This window comes from Scyliorhinus canicula, chromosome 3 (genome assembly GCF_902713615.1).
Source record: "Scyliorhinus canicula chromosome 3, sScyCan1.1, whole genome shotgun sequence".
Lineage (NCBI taxonomy): Eukaryota > Metazoa > Chordata > Chondrichthyes > Carcharhiniformes > Scyliorhinidae > Scyliorhinus > Scyliorhinus canicula.
In genome coordinates, this window is record NC_052148.1 from 195,750,122 (window position 1) to 195,766,851 (window position 16,730).

The 16,730-nt window shown below is 46.7% G+C and overlaps 1 protein-coding gene across 2 annotated transcripts in view; it reads left to right on the top strand.

Annotated features, from left to right (window-relative positions):
- Window positions 1-16,730, top strand: part of ednraa (endothelin receptor type Aa) — a 71,027-nt gene that overhangs the window by 18,490 nt on the left and 35,807 nt on the right. For both annotated transcript variants that reach the window (XM_038791957.1, XM_038791956.1), the window contains exon 3: window positions 5,589-5,787. In XM_038791957.1, the coding sequence (XP_038647885.1) occupies window positions 5,589-5,787 (199 nt within the window). The remainder of the gene's footprint in view (window positions 1-5,588; window positions 5,788-16,730) is intronic.

The following is a 16,730-nucleotide window of genomic DNA, read 5'->3' on the forward strand; positions in this document are numbered from 1 at the left end:
GCCAGAATGTACTTCATTTGAAGCCTACTTGGGACAATGAGCGATTTTCATTTCATAAATGAAAACTCTTCCATAAAAATATTTTATAAAAAATTTTTTTTAGATGAACTTCCTGCTGAATTATCCATTGGTGCCTAACATAGTGGGTTAGAAAACCTGCCGGAGGCTGGCGTGAAACTAATTTGCGTCCCACCAGGGGCAAAACACGCTGGCGCACCTTGGAATCAGGTGCAAAACAACCTGGTTGCTTAATTAATGAGGTTGGGGTCGGAAGATTTGACGCATTTTCCTTCTGGCCTCCACAAGGGTAGCGATTCCTGTTGGACTTTAACCTGGTGTTGTAAGACTTCTTACTGTGCTCACCCCAGTCCAACGCCGGCATCTCCACATCAGGAGACTTAAGAGAAGGATTAAAAAATCATGAAGAGTCTGCTAGGGTAGATAGGGAAAACCTGTTCCCACTCATGAAAAGATACGGGGCACAAATTTGAAGTAATTGGCAAAGAAGCAAACGTGATGTGAGAAAAAACTTTTCCACACAGCAAGTGATCAGAGTCTGGAGCGCAATGCCTGGAAATGTGATAGAGACAGGTTCAATCAAGACGGAATTAGATGATTATTTTTTGAAAAGAAACAGTCTGGAGGATTACAGGGAAAATGACAGGAGAATGGCACAAAGTCATAATGCTCATTCGGTGAGCCGGTGCTGGTATAATGGGCCAAATGACTTCCGTCTGCACTGTAAAAATTCTGTGATGCTGTAAAAGATTTAAACAATAAAAGTAAGGTAAAATATTCATAATTGTGTTTGAATTATAATCTGAAGTCATTTTGACCCCAATCCTATAAAGATATCGCACTTCACAGGACACTGGCATCAGCAGCTTTGCAATTCAGAATCAAGTCTACATCCTGATCCCCGCCTCCAGCAGAAATATGCTCGCCTTATTAACAACACTCGCACCCCAGGAATTAATAAAAAAGTCCCACCAACACCTAGAAAAATGGCAATTTTATGCCTGAAAATCTATTACTTTTTGATCCCAGCATAAATGATAGGATCAATTTGCGAGAACCTCCTGTACGGATGCTATTGGAGTATACGTGTTAGCGAATTAAACATTTTTAGCAGGTACCACAATAGATCAGTCATGTGACTGCTCGCCGATTGGCCGAGAGGCCAGTAGCCCCTCCTACGAGGCGGGGTATAAGAACCCGTAGCAGCCGGCAGTCGGCCTTTCTCTGTAAGTCGACTGCCGGGCACCTATTTTCAGTTGCTTACAAATGTGGTAGGGTGTTGATTAAAAATGAATGCTGGAAAGTTGCTCTTCGGTACACTCACAGCCCCATGATCTTAAAGTGACCCCTTTCTAAAAGCTCACATCCTCCTCTGTGCTAACTTGGGGATTAGGTTGGGCCTCAAGTCTGGATTCATCGTTGGACTCAACGTCTTCTGGCCTGGAGACCTCTTTTCACCTCCTAATGGATGGCAGATCAGCGTTTAATAATCCTATGCCCCTGACCACACCATTTCTGATGTACACCGTGTAGCCAGAGAAACATCTCCAAGCAAAACTCCAAAGAATTTAGAAGCTGAGATTCAATGTATTTGTCCTCTGATTGTATTAGCCCAAGGATTTTCAGGACACCTGTAAATTTATACAAGTCTATTTCTGCAATTCCTTGCTTTCAGAGGGAAACTTTCACTCGAAGTGTCTGATTTGGAATTTTTTTTTTCTCCCGATGTTTGTGGTAACGATGTATGTGATGCACCATCAATTGGACTCGAGTCGTGAAGAAGTTTCAAATAACAGGCTTTAATGAACTAGTTGTGTGCCCGGCAGTCGACTTACAGAGAAAGGCCGACTGCCGGCTGCTACTGGTTCTTATACCCCACCTCGTAGGAGGGGCTACTGGCCTCTCGGCCAATCAGCGAACAGTCACATGACTGACCTCAGCCAATTGGCAGAGACACATGACCTGCGTGAGCCAATGGGCAGCGAGTCCTCTGCACCAATGGCAGCACTACTCTGAGGTACCGTAAACCTCCTAGTCATACCACCACAGTATGCAATCTGTGTCATCCTGCATGGTATGTCATTGTACTGAGCTGAGCAGTAACAGTGTCCCTCAGAGTTGTACCATGCCGTACCAGTCATTGTTCCATTGTTGTTGTTTTTGTCGTGCTTATTGTCGACGTTGTTGCCTTTGGTACGCTTCTTGTTATCGTCTTTGATGTGGTTTTCATAGGTTATGTTGTTGTATTGGAGGTTCTGTTGTTGTGTTTGCTGTGCTCAAGGGCCACACTCTGTGGATAATACGAGTCCTTCACACAGTTACTCGTGTCAGCGTGCTTTGTGGCATCTGCTGTTTCCTTGAACATGCCGTCACTGAGTACGTGGCGCTCCCCGTCTGGAGTCATGTCCGGCTTACTTGATTCAGATTTGGCTTGTCGATTCTCCCCATCTGGAGTCCGGTCTGTTTCACGTGAGTCAGTTTTGGCTTCTTGCCGCTCCCCGTCCGGAGTCAAAACGTTCAGGAATGCATTTCTTTGTGGAGAGATTCGAGCGAATGAGGTTTGAAGGAACGTGGTGTCACCGAAGTCACCAGTAGTTTCACTGTGATTGTTGAGTTCCTCTGTCCACACTAGCTGAGGTTTGTCACATTGCACATCTTGTATGGGAAGTGGGATGCCGTCGTCACTTGTCGCACACACAGTGGATAGAGCCTCAGTGTCTTCTTGACGTTCACTTGAGCTGGGTAGACTGTCAGAGTCTTCTTCTTGTTCACTGGAGCCTGGTTGACTCATAGTCTTCTTGCTGTGCACTTGAGCATGGTAGACTGTCATAGTCTTTCTGTTGTTCACTTGAGCGTGGCAGACTTGCATTGTCTGCTGCTGGTTGCTCAGAGGAGGTTGCTAGACCCTCATGGTCTTGTTCACGCAAGGACTGTGCTTTGGAGTCTTGCCTTGCTTCTATCGTGGAGGCTGTCCACAAGCTCGCTGTGGAGGCTTGTGTCACTCCCTCTGTGGAGTCTTGCAGCGCTCCCTGTTTGGAATCGTGCATTGGACTCGCTGTGGCGTCTTTCATCGTTTTCTGTGTGGAGGTTGGAACCCTTCGTAGTGCGTGAACCACTCTCTGTGTGGAGTCGGGGACTCTTCGTGGTGCATGGACCACTCTGTGTGGAGTCGGGGACTCTTCGTGGTGCATGGACCACTCTCTGTGTGGTAGCAGGCCGCTCTCTGTGGGCTTGTACCGCTCTCTGTCTCTTGGTGTCAGGCCGCAGCATCATCCTGCACTCACAAGTCGGGATGTCGCATATGCTGGGCTGAAGATTTCCCAATCCGAAAAACATGTCATCGGGATCTTCAATGTACAACACGTCTAGTTGCGGTTCAGATTTGGTACTGGGGTAGCCACCTCCCAAGATGAAATCTTCGTCTGAATCGTTGCCTTCCATGACCGTATCATCACGTTTTGTGTCGGACCTGGCACTAGGCTCACAATGTCCAAAGAAGAATTCAGGGTCTGAGACATAGTCTTCAAGGACTGTATCATCTCTTTGAGCGGTGCTAACTGCTTGTTGCAGGGTTCTGCGGGGGTTACTTTCAGCTACTGGTCGAATTTAAGGCATTATGCTGTAGTTCCAGGTGAAAGAATCGGGTTTTACGGCTTTAATTTTTTTTCCCCATGTTTTGGGACATTTCCCCTTTAAGTGGGTGTGGTACAGGGCCTCTGACGTCATGAAGCGTGTGACGTAGTGCGTAGGAAGCGATTGCGCATGCGCATATCGCAGTTCCTTTACTTGGGGCCTTTTACGCAATTGCGCATGAGCGGCTTCTCGCGCATGCGCAAACGGACCTTACTGTTCTGTGCGCTCTTCATGCAACTGCGCATATGCGGCACCTTTTCCAAGATGGCCGCCAATCAAACCTGCAGATTTCTTCAATGGAAAGCCGACCTTCACCTCGTGGTGAGCTTTGGCACCTCTTTTACTGTTTTTTCTTGTATGTTCCTCACAGAATTCTTGGAATTTGTCCAGGACTGCCTGGAAGTCGCTCTTGTTTTGCCCCTTTGAGTATTTGAAGGTCTGGAAGATTTCAGCTGCTTCTGGACCCGCGATGATAAGCAGAAGCTTTATTTTCTCTGCATCCGCCACGCTATCTAGGTCGGACGCTACCAGGTAGATCTCGAATCTCTGCCTGAACCAAAGGCAGTTTTCACTGAGATTGCCTTGGTACCTGAGCTGCTGCGGAACTGGAATCTTGAACATCATCTTGCCTGGGTGCTGTTGCTGGTTGTTGCTGTTCGCTGAGTTGTAACTATATGGATTTAACAGTCACTCCTGGGTACCATGTTTTGTTATGCTCTTGACGTTGCATAAGCTGCTTCCTTGATGTGCACTCTGACAAAGGGAGGTTCAAACTTGGAGATGGCTTTTCCACATTTATTAAACTGTTAACAATTCTCCTACTTGGATTCGACTCTCCTGTTAATCCTGCTATAGCTACTCAGACTGACGAACCAGTCTGCTACAATCCAGGTGGTGGGTGTGATGTGTTTCAAATCAACCCTGTGTGCTCACTGAGTGTCTCCACTGGAAAGAGGAAGATCATATGTGCTGTGTCCTTTTATATGGGTTGGTGTAATGCCCTCCTGTCGTCGTGTCACCTCTGTGTGTGTCGTGAATGCCCATTGGTCGTGTCCTATCTTACTGGCCTATTTGATGAATGTCTGTGTGTCATATCTCTGGTGCTCCCTCTAGTGTCTATCTAATCTATGTGTATTTACATTAACCCCTTGTGTATTTACAGTGATGCATATCACCACACTAAGTTGGTAGGATTGCAATCGGGATCGTGCTGCTCCATCCAGCAGGAATCGCACCTCATTTCCCATCAGCTACCATACTTAGGGGAAAGTATTTGGGGAGAATTCCACCCATTAGTGCATTTATGTGGAGACTGGAAATAGTACATCGGCGGGATTCTCCGTCAGCGGGTTGCTACATTTTGCCAGCAGCCCGGGGGTTTCCCGACGGCGTGGGGGCTGCCCCACAATGGGAAACTCCATTGACCAGCTGGCGTAATGGAGCATCCCGACAACGGGGTGAGGCAGAAATATGGCACGGCAGGGCGGACAATCCTGCCCCATGAGAGAGAAAGGAATTGAGGGATAAATTGATAGGGCTAAATTAAGAAAATAAAGTGGGAGGAGACTCTCGCAAAGCATAAGTACCAACAAATACCAATTGGGTGATATGACCTGTTTCTGTATTGTAATGTTTCTATAGTGTAACCATTAACAGGCAAAGTCAGACAATATTTCTGGACAGTAATAGATTTGGAGGTATTGTTAATGATGTAGTTAAACTTCACTTCTGATCATATTTGCAACCCTTAAATACATTTAAATATTGTAGCACACTCATATGTGTGTGCATGCTATATATATTGTAAAAACATATATAATGTATATGTTGTATATTTGCCACTTAGATGCTTTGTACAGACTGTGGAAGATAAAAGTAAATATGAGGAGTCATTCTGCTGAATTAAATCTAACAAGACTTCTGTTGTTATGAAACAGGTATCGGGCTGTCGTCTCCTGGAGCCGGGTTCAGGGGATCGGAGTCCCACTATTGACAGCCTTAGAGATCATTAGTATCTGGATTCTGTCTGTCATCTTGGCTATTCCTGAAGCAATCGCCTTTGATATCGAAAAGCTACAGTATGGTGAACAGAATTTTAGTGTATGTGTCGTTCTTCCAAGAACAGAATTTAATAAGGTAAGACGTCTTCTGAAGATTAGTAAATGTATCTGCTTTATCCCAATATATGTAAGAGACATGAGTTATAAATATCAAAATTCACTGGTTTAATTTTCTATTTTAGGCCTTGGTCCATTTCAAATAAAGCTTTTGCATTTAAGGGGCTGGATTTCCCCCTCCCCCTCCCCACGGCATGTTTTTGGCAGCAGAGGTAGCTCACCATTGTAGCCACCAGCGGGATCGTCCAGACCCACCAATTGCCACGGCATTTTGCATGGGTTGCACCTGCCACCACCAGGGGATCCACCACGGAGAGGGCCGAAAAATCCCAACCTATTAGTTTACTAGTTTGCTGGCTTAACAAGGAAAAGTGCAAGATTGGTATCAGCACTGATACAGATATAGGTAGCTATAAGCGGAAATAGTCCCACCAACAAGATTCAGGCCATGTGGAATTTTACAGTCGGGCCTAATATCCTCATAAATTGCCCTTGCACACTTTAACCTGAATTCCCAGTTGAAAATCCTCAGGGAATCGATCATTGACTATGATAGAATAAGATTGTTTGGGGTGTAAACTCCTGTGGGCTTCTCGCTGGGGTTTAAATTTAATATTTAAATATAATCTTCATTTATGTAAATTCTATCACTCATGATTCCACCTTGTCTAACAAGGAGGGTGGGTTGGTGTTTCCCACCTGGGGTTGGATAAGGAAACACTCCGGTCACAAAGAAGATCCTGACAGACTGGTTGAGTTGTCATTTCAAAAATCTGTTCAATGCTGCTGTCCCATAATAGTTTTTGATATGATTTTTCTGTGTGGTTTATGTTCTCCTCTTGTTTTTTTGTGTTTTTTTGCATAAGAAAATATCTATTTTGGCATGAGGATATGTTGGGAATATTAATTTGGGATCAATAACAGTCTAATGTATTCAAAACGGGCAAGAACACAGTGCAGTAGACAGATTCACAAAAGTTCATCTGAGCAGGGAATGACATACCACAAATGATGGGTCTGTGCCACATATCTCTCAGGTTCAGAGTCTCCACTATCTCTTGTCAGCAGACCCAAATCTCCACGATACCATTTCTGTCGAGTATCCTAGATAGTGGCCTGAATGTTGTGGTAAAAATAATGGTGAGACTGATAGTGTTCACGTTAATAAAAAAGTGAATTGGGTAGCGACAGTCGATGACTGTGCATGTGCAGTCATCTGCAGGAAGCTGGAAGGTGCCGGGCGATTGTCTGCCCCGTTTTCGGTGGATGGATAGCCATTGGGTGAAATCTTCTGGCTGCTCACACCACGGCATCTTCCGGTCCTGCCGTGCTGGTTTAGCTCACTCAGCTAAATCGCTGGCTTTTAAAGCAGACCAAGGCAGGCCGGCAGCACGGTTCGATTCCCGTACCAGCCTCCCCGGACAGGCGCCTGAATGTGGCGACTAGGGGCTTTTCACAGTAACTTCATTGAAGCCTGCTCGTGACAATAAGCGATTTTCATTTTTCATGTCGCATCCCAGCCACGAGTTTCCCAGCAGGATGGGGTGGATTCAATGGGAAATCCCATTCAAAGGCGGGACCAGAAGATCCCGCCGTGGAAGGGAGAGGAGGGATGGATCATCTTTCCCCTAGCACTACTGTGTCCATGAGGGGTGGGGGTTCTGTGTCTGTGCGAGATTGGGGGGTGGGGTTCCCGTGTCTGTAAGAGGGTACCCCCATGTCCGTGGGGTGTTGCGACAGGGCCAAGGTAGCTGCTGGGACTTATTCAGAGGCCACCCCGCCAGTGTGATGTTCGTGGGATCCGCCTCCAGGGTTTTGTTTTGACCATAAGTCAAAGATATGGCAGGAAAAGCTGGCAGTGCAGCCAGCAGGCTATACACCACTTTTCCCACCTGAATTGACACAGTAGTATTCTAATCATAGCAGATTCCAGTAGTAAGGTCCATCGAACATCTGTGAACAAGTATATGTCTAATAAATGATGGGTATTCACCACTGACCTGATAATTCAGCTGTATCTCACATCACTCGGGTCCATAACAATGGAAGTTCTCAATGGGCAGCATGGTAGCATAGTGGATAGCGCAGTTGCTTCACAGCTCCAGGGTCCCAGGTTCGATTCCCGGCTTGGGTCACTGTCTGTGCAGAGTCTGCACGATCTCCCCGTGTGTGCGTGGGTTTCCTCCGGGTGCTCCGGTTTCCTCCCGCAGTCCAAAGATGTGCAGGTTAGGTGGATTGGACTTGCTAAATTGCTTGGGTAGGGTGCTCTTACCAAGCGCCGGTGCAGATTCGATGGGCTGAATGGCCTCCTTCTGCACTGTAAATTCTATGATTGTGCATATTGCGTCCTGTAATCTCACAGATGTCCTTGTCCATTTTTCCCACAAGGCCAAAGGTAAACCGCAATTATTTGAACTATGATATAAGAGTGGACAGAATGCAGATCTCATTGTATTCTAATCTACTCCATAAAATTCCTTTTAACTTAAAAAAGTTACACATGTCACTTGAGTGCTCCTTGTTGAAAGGAACCTGGCATCAGAAAGGAAGGGCCACTGAAAGCCACCCCTGCCCTTACTGGCAACACCCTCAACCTCCTTCCCACAATTATCTTCCCATCATCGCTCATCTGTTCCTGGTTCCTTCCTCACTCTGAGGCCTCGGGTGGCTGTAGTGTTGGCACCACTACCCTGACAGCGCTGCTGGATACAGATGAATTGCTGGCCTCCTATTGGCTCGCATCGCTACCACTCCTTGGGTCCTCAAACCCGGGGAAGGCCTGCCGCTCACCTGTCAAGTGCTTGAGTAGCACAAGATACTCCTGGCCATCTCAATAAGCAGTAATGCGGAGCTCACACCTGTTCTCGAAGAATCCCCAGCTCCTCCACAAGACTCTATACCCTGTGTCCCAGCTAGAAAGATGCCTAAGACTTGAACATTGACACTACTCCAGCTCTCATGCCACGTACTTGTTAAATCTTCTGCCGATCAAACTGGCTAGGTGCACACTCATTTCAGTTATCCCGACTCTTCACAAATGTATGAGTTATTTCAGCATATTCACTGTGAATGTCACTAGAATGTCTTAACAAACACCATTGTCTCAAACTGAGGTTATGGGGAGAAGGCTGGAGAATGGGGATGAGAAAATATCAGCCATGATTGAATGGCGGAGCAGACTCGATGGGCCGAATGGCCTAATTCTGCTCCTATGTCTTATGGTCTTATGGATTTGATTCGGTGGTGGTAAGGAATCTACAGTCACCACATAACCAGACGTCTCATACTTTGTGTTCGCAAAGGATTGCCCATTTTATTTTGAACAGGCCAACAGAGACTAACTTAGTGATTCATCTCGCCACACTTTAAATACCTGATTTTATTGTCCTTGGTTTTTGATTCCGCCACTCTGGATAGATCAATTAGTTGGCACATTAAGAATTTTGCCTGTGGGCTAGGTGGTATCTGGTCTCCCACCCGTGCGATAGTTCACCGTCACTCTCTGGGCTATAAAATCATTGGCAGATCTGTCGTTGTTGAGACTTTTATTTCTTAATTAAATAACCTTCAAATAGATGGCCTATTTCCAAATATGTTGGGCATGATTTAATAGGACAGAAACAGAGTCCCGTTTCGGGCATGTTTAGCGGGGTATTTCTCGGCGCCTACAGCTATTTAGTGGCACTTTGCCGGTGTTTTTTGGCCTCAGTGAGGAATGCCCCAATGAGGCCGCACTTGCATCATTTCCTGCACTGACGAGCTCAGATTAGCGCCCGACCTTTCGACCCCACCTCAGCCACCGCACCGCGGCCTCTGGATCCCACCAGCGCACCCAACCTACCTCTTATGAGGTCTTCGAGCCCCCCCCTCACCCCACCAAAGGGCAATTCACCCCCAGCCTAATCCTTGGCATGACCAACCTGGCTGGCACTGCCAGACTGCTGGGTTGGCACTACCAAGGTGCCAGTTGGCAGTGCCAAGGTGGCCGGGTATCAGTGGGAGTGCCAAGGTGCCACCTTACCCTGAGCCCGACCACCCAGGAGTCTCTAATGGCTGAGAGAGCCCCCAGGTATGAACCAGTACTAACCCGTGCCCTGGCGCGCTATCCCAGGCGAGGTCATCAGTTCCTGGGCCCCGGGGGAATATGGTGCAGACATATTTAAATGAGCCTAATGGCTCATTTGAATATGTTAATATGGATCTCGCCTCTTGCAAGATTCAACAATCTTGTCGCGTCAACAAGTCTGGTGTGACGAGACTGGCAAATCCGCCTGTTACCTCTTAAATGATAAAGATCTTTTAGTTCATTATATTTTCATTTTGCGGGGCAGCATACTGGTGCAGTGCATACTGCTTCCCTCACAGCGCCGAGGACCCAGGTTCGATCATCACCCCGGGTCACTGTCCATGTGGAGTTTGCACATTCTTTTTTATTGATTTTTTAAAAATAAATTAAGAGTACCCAATTAATTTTCACCAATTAAGGGGCAATTTAGCATGGCCAATCCATCTACCCTTGCACATCTTTGGGTTGTTCGGGCAGCACGGTAGCATGGTGGTTAGCATAAATGCTTCACAGCTCAGGGTCCCAGGTTCGATTCCCGGCTGGGTCACTGTCTGTGCGGAGTCTGCACATCCTCCCCGTGTGTGCGTGGGTTTCCTCCGGCTGCTCCGGTTTCCTCCCAGTCCAAAGATGTGCGGGTTAGGTGGATTGGCTATGCTAAATTGCCCTTAGTGTCCTATAAAATATAAGGTTAATGGGGGTGGGGTTGTTGGGTTACTGGTATAGGGTGGATACGTTGACTTGAGTAGGGTGATCATTGCTCGGCACAACATCGAGGGCCGAAGGGCCTGTTCTGTGCTGTACTGTTCTATCTATCTATCTGAAACCCGCGCAGATACGGGGAGAACGTGCAAACACCACGTGGACAGTGACCCAGAGCTGGGATCGAACCTGGGACTTTGGCGCTGTCAGGCAGCAGTGCTATACACTGCGCCACGGTGCTGCCCTGAGTTTGACAATTCTCCCTGTGTCTGCTCCACAAGACAAAAAGATGTGCAGGGCAGGAGGATTGACCATGTAATTGGAAAAAAAAGAATTGGGTACTCTAAAATAAAAAATATATATATATATATATATATATACTTTCATTTTGCAATCCAAGATTCTATAATTTTTTTTTGTAATTGTCTCTCCATAATAAGTACATTTTTCCTTAATTCCTTAAACATTTGCTCATATCTGGAATGGCTCCCATCTTAATCCTCTCACATTCAAAGGGTGGAGTCTTAAGTGCATCTGTTGCACAAATAGTTTGATTATCATCACTGGATCTCATGGGCCACATCAAACGCCTTTGGTGCTCCGTCTGCTCTGCCAAAACCTCCCACTATGCTAGGATCATCCTCGAGAGCAAGGATAATCCCCAGTTTCCTTTCTCCACTGCCAACCATTTCTTTGAACTCATCTCCCTAAGGAGTCACATTAGAAGACACAACTTACAGACCAGAAATAGAGGATAACCTTGGGGCTGAAAAATGTGAGGGACTTGATGTCAGTAAAGAAATAGTACTGTAAATATCAAAGACTAAAATTCGACAAATCCCCAGGACCAACCGATATGGCCTACATCTTGGTATTCTAAAAGAGACAGCTGTGGAGATAGTGGGTGTACCGACTATGATTTTCTCAAATTCCCCTAATTCTAGAAAAGTTCCAGCAGATTGGAAGATAGTAGTTATAAAGCTGCTATTCAAGAGAAAATAGGGAACTACAGGCCAGTCAACCTGACATTGGTCATCAGGAAAGTGCTGGACACGGTGCCACGTGGCACAATGGTTAGCATTGCTGCCTGTGGCACTGAGGACCCGGGTTCAAATCCGGCTCTGGATCACTGTCCGCGTGGCGTTTGCTCATTCTCCCCATGTCTGTGTGGGTTTCACCCCCACAACCCAAAGATGTGCAGGATAGGTGGATTGGCCACATTAAATTGCCCCTTAAATTGGAAAAACAAATAATTGGGTACTCTAAATTTTTTTAAAAGGTAAGTGCTGGACTGTATTATAAGGATGATGTGGAGATGCCGGCATTGGACTGGGGTGGGTACAGTAAGAAGTCTTACAATATTAGGTTAAAGTGCAAGAGGTTTCAAGCACTAGCTTTCGGAGCACTGCTCCTTCCTCAGGTGAACAAAGAAGTATGTTCCAGAAACATATATAGACAAAGTCAAAGATACTTGGAATGCGAGTATTTGCAGGTAATTAAGTCTTCACAGATCCAGAGATAGGGCTAACTCAAGGTTAAAGAGGTGTGAATTGTCTCAAGCCAGGACAATTGATTGGATTTCACAAGCCCAGGCCAGATGGTGGGGGGTGAATGTAATGCGACATGAATCCCAGGTCCCGGTTGTGGCCGTACTCATGTGTGCGGAACTTGGCTATAAGTTTCTGCTCGGTGATTCTGTGTTGTCGCGCGTCCTGAAGGCCGCCTTGGAGAACGCTTACCCGGAGATCAGAGGCTGAATGTCCTCGACTGCTGAAGTGTTCCCCGACTGGAAGGGAACATTCCTGCCTGGTGATTGTCGCGCAATGTCCGTTCATCTGTTATCGCAGGGTCTGCATGGTCTCGCCAATGTACCACGCTTCGGGACATCCTTTCCTGCAGTGTATGAGGTAGACAACGTTGGCCGAGTTGCACGAGTATGTACCACGTACCTGGTGGGTGTTGTTCTCACGTGTAATGGTGGTATCCATGTTGATGATCTGGCACGTCTTGCAGAGATTGCCATGGCAGGGTTGTGTGGTGTCATGGTCGCTGTTCTGAAGGCTGGGTAGTTTGCTGCAAACAATGGTTTTTTTGAGGTTGCGCGGTTGTTTGAAGGCAAGTGGTGGAGGTGTGGCGTCTGGAGATTGGCAGTTGTTGATGTTGAGTACTGAGGCTGTTGCAGCAATGCCGTCATCATGGGGGATGCTGGTGTAGAGTGCTGAGACGTCCATTGTGACTAGGAATGTTCCTGGTTCAACAAGGATGACCTTGGCAAGATGTTCATCTTCATCGATGACGTGTTGAAGGCTGCGAAGAAGATGTCGCACTTTCTCCGCTCCGGGGAAGTACTGGACGACGAAGGGTACTCTGTCGGTTGTGTCCAGTGTTTGTCTTCTGAGGAGGTCAGTGCGGTTTTTTGCTGTGGCACGTTGGAACTGTCGATCGATGAGTCGAGTGCCATATCCCATTCATACGAGGGCATCTTTCAGTGTCAGTAGATGTCTGTTACACCCCTCCTTGTCTGAGCAGATCCTGTGTATACGGAGGGCTTGTCCATAGGGGATGGCTTCTTTAATGTGTTTAGGGTGAAAGCTGGAGAAGTGGAACATCATGAGGTTATCCGTGGGCTTGCGGTAAAGTGCTGAGGCGACCGTCCTTGATGGAAATGAGTGTGTCCAAGAATGCAACCGGTTTTGGAGAGTAGTCCATGGTGAGTCTGATGGTGGGGTGGAACTTATTGATGTCATCGTATAGTCGTTTCAGTGATTCTTCGCCATGGGTCCAAAGGAAAAAAATGTCATCGATGTATCTGGTGTATAACATCAGTTGAAGGTCCTGTGCAGTGAGGAGGTCTTGTTCAAACTTGTGCATGAAGATTGGCATATTGAGGTGTGAATTTGGTCCCCATGGCTGTTCCATGCGTCTGGAAGGTGAAGATGTTGTGATCCAGAATGAAGCAGATTAGTTGCAGATTTGCGTCTGGAGATTGGCAGTTGTTGATGTTGAGTACTGAGGCTGTTGCAGCAATGCCGTCGTCATGGGGGATGCTGGTGTAGAGTGCTGAGACGTCCATTGTGACTAGGAATGTTCCTGGTTCAACTGGTCCATGGGTGCTGAATTTCTGTAGGAAGTCCGTCGTGTCGCAACAGAAGCTGGGTGTTCCTTGTACGATGGGTTTCAAGATGCCCTCGATGTAGCCAGAGAGGTTCTCACACAGGGTCCCATTGCCTGAAACAATAGGACGGCCTGGTGTGTTGGCCTTGTGTATTTTTGGGAGGCAGTAGAGATCTCCAACACAGGGAGTATGTGGGATGAGAGCACGTAGGGTGCTCTGAAGGTCTGGATCCAATGTCTTGATCAGTCTGTTGAGTTGGCGGGTGTGTTCCTCGGTCGGATCTGTGGGTAACTGTCTGTAGTGTTCATGGTTGTTGAGTTGTCGGTACACTTCTTTGCAGTAGTCCATTCTGTTCAGTATGACGGTGGCCCGTCCTTTGTCTGCTGATTTGATGACGATGTTGCGGTTGGTCTTGAGAGCGCGGATGGCGTTGCGTTGTGCTTGGGTGATGTTCGGGGCTGTCTTGTGAATGCGACTGATGAATCTGGCAATCACGACACCCCACAACCCTGCCATGGCAATCTCTGCAAGACGTGCCAGATTATCGACATGGGTACCACCATTACACGTGAGAACACCACCCACCAGGTACGCGGTACATACTTGTGCGACTTTGCCAACGTTGTCTATCTCAAACGCTGCAGGAAAGGATGTCCCGAAGCGTGGTACATTGGCGAGACCATGCAGACACTGTGACAACGATGAACGGGCATCACACGACAATCGCCAGGCAGGAATGTTCCCTTCCAGTCGGGGAACACTTCAGCGGTCAAGGGCATTCAGCCTCTGATCTCCGGGTAAGCGTTCTCCAAGGCGGCCTTCAAGACGCGCGACAACGCAGAATTGCCAAGCAGAAACTTATAGCCAAGTTCCGCACACGTGAATATGGCCTCAACCGGGACCTGGGATTCATGTTGCATTACATTCATCCCCCACCATCTGGCCTCGGCTTGCAAAATCCTATCAACTGTCCTGGCTTGAGACAATTCACACCTCTTTAACCTTGGGTTAGCCCTATCTATGAATTTGTAAAGATTTAATTACCTGCAAATGCTTGCATTTTAAGCATTGCCTGGCATCTTTGAATTTGTCTATATATATGTTTCTGGAACATACCTCTTCATTCACCTGAGGAAGGAGCAGTGCTCCGAAAGCTAGTGTTTGAAACAAACCTGTTGGACTTTAACCTGGTGTTGTAAGACTTCTTACTGTATTAGAAGGAAGTCTTAGAAAATTAGAGCATAACCAGACAAAGTCAACAGAGAAGGGAAATTGTGCTTGACAAATATTTTGAGGAAGTATTCAGGATGATGAAGGGGCATTAGTAGATGTAGTATACTTGAATTTCCAAAAAGACGTTCAATAAGATGCAAACTAAAAGATTAACCCAGAAAATAAAGGCTCGTGGAGTTGGGTGTAATAAATTAGCATGGATGGAGAATTGGTTGGCAGACAGAAAACATAGAGTAGGGATAAATGGGACATTTTTAAATTGACAGGCTGTGAATAGTAGAGTTCCCTAAGGATCATTGCTGGGGGCTCAACTATTTACAATCTATATGAATAAATTAGAAAAAGAGACTGAGAGTATTGTATCTATGTTTGCTAATAATATAACATTGATGGGAATGCAAGCTGTGAGGAGAACACAAAGAGGTTACTAAGGACTATAGAAAAGTTAAGTGAGTGGGCAACCAGGTGACAGATAGAGTACAATATGGGGAAGTGTGAGGTTATTCACTTAGGTTATGAGACTAGAAATGCAGAATATTTTTTAAAAGGCATGAAACTTCTAAATGTCGATGACTTAAGAGGTGTACTGTACAAGCACACTGAAAGTTATCTTGCAGGTACAGCAAGCGATTAGTAAAGCGAATGACATGTTGACCATTAACGCAAGTGGATTGGAATGCCAAAATAAATGAGTCTTACTACAGTTGTATAGGGTTTTGGTGACTCTATACCTGGAATACTAAGTGCAATTTGGTCTCCCAGGCTTAGAGGTTGTGTAAATTGGATCAATCTTCACTGGAGTTCTCTGGAAACAAACAAGATTTTGAAGTAGCATTACAGGGTAGACACCAAGCGGTCATTTTCTGTTGTGATATGTGGTACATATACCATTAAGTGGGTGTATCGTAAGCTACTGTCACCTACTGCCACCTCAGCAGGTTGTGGTGTATTAGTCCCATGACATTGTGTTCAGTCTGTAGCCAGCAGCAGTATTTGTACATTGTCTTATCTTCAAATAAAGAACCCACATCATTGATTCACCAATCCATGTTCAATCATTGGTATGGTTAAGTCAAAGAGAAGAATGCTTGTTCCTCCTAGCTATGGAACCTAGAACAGTCTCAGGATAAAGGGTCGAACATTTAGATAGAGGAATTGCTTCACCCTAAAGGGCTGTAAAAGTTGGAATTTTCTGTCCTAGAAGGTTGTGAGTGTTCCATCATTGAACATATTAAGTTTGAAAGAGACAGATTTTGGGTCTCTCGGCAAAACAAGGAATATGGATAGTGGGCAGGAAAGCACATCAGCAGAGTGGTGCTCACCAGATTGTGCCCCAGAAGTCTGACCACTAATATGTCCCACTGAGGTGTGTGTATCTGCGCTGATGGTGGGTAGGGATGACGGCTGTGAAGTGACTATTACGGTGGCATCCCCGGAGCTCGCCTCCGAGGTGTTCTCCTCGGCTACAGAGGATGTCGCCTGGGATGGGCCAGCGCCGGTAGCTGGAGGTCCTGCGGGAGAATGGACATGTGGTCAGTGACAGGGATGGGACAGTCAGTAAGGCAATAACTCATGTTTGACAGATCCTGCAGGTGGAGCCCAGTGGTTCCTCACCTCTGCAGTGTCCGCCAACCTCCGCGTTGGTGACCACTCGACCACACCGATCACCTCCAGCGCACGCTCCTTGCAGGCGGTGAGGATTCTTAAGTCCAACACCCGTCCACTAGTCTGTCCCTCTCCCGACAGTTGTGGGAGAGCTTTCCCTGAGAAGACACAGAGAGGGCATTGTTAGCCATGCGCGTGGTAATAGCTGTGGGAAGGGACGGTGTGAAGGAAGGGTTGGGGGTTG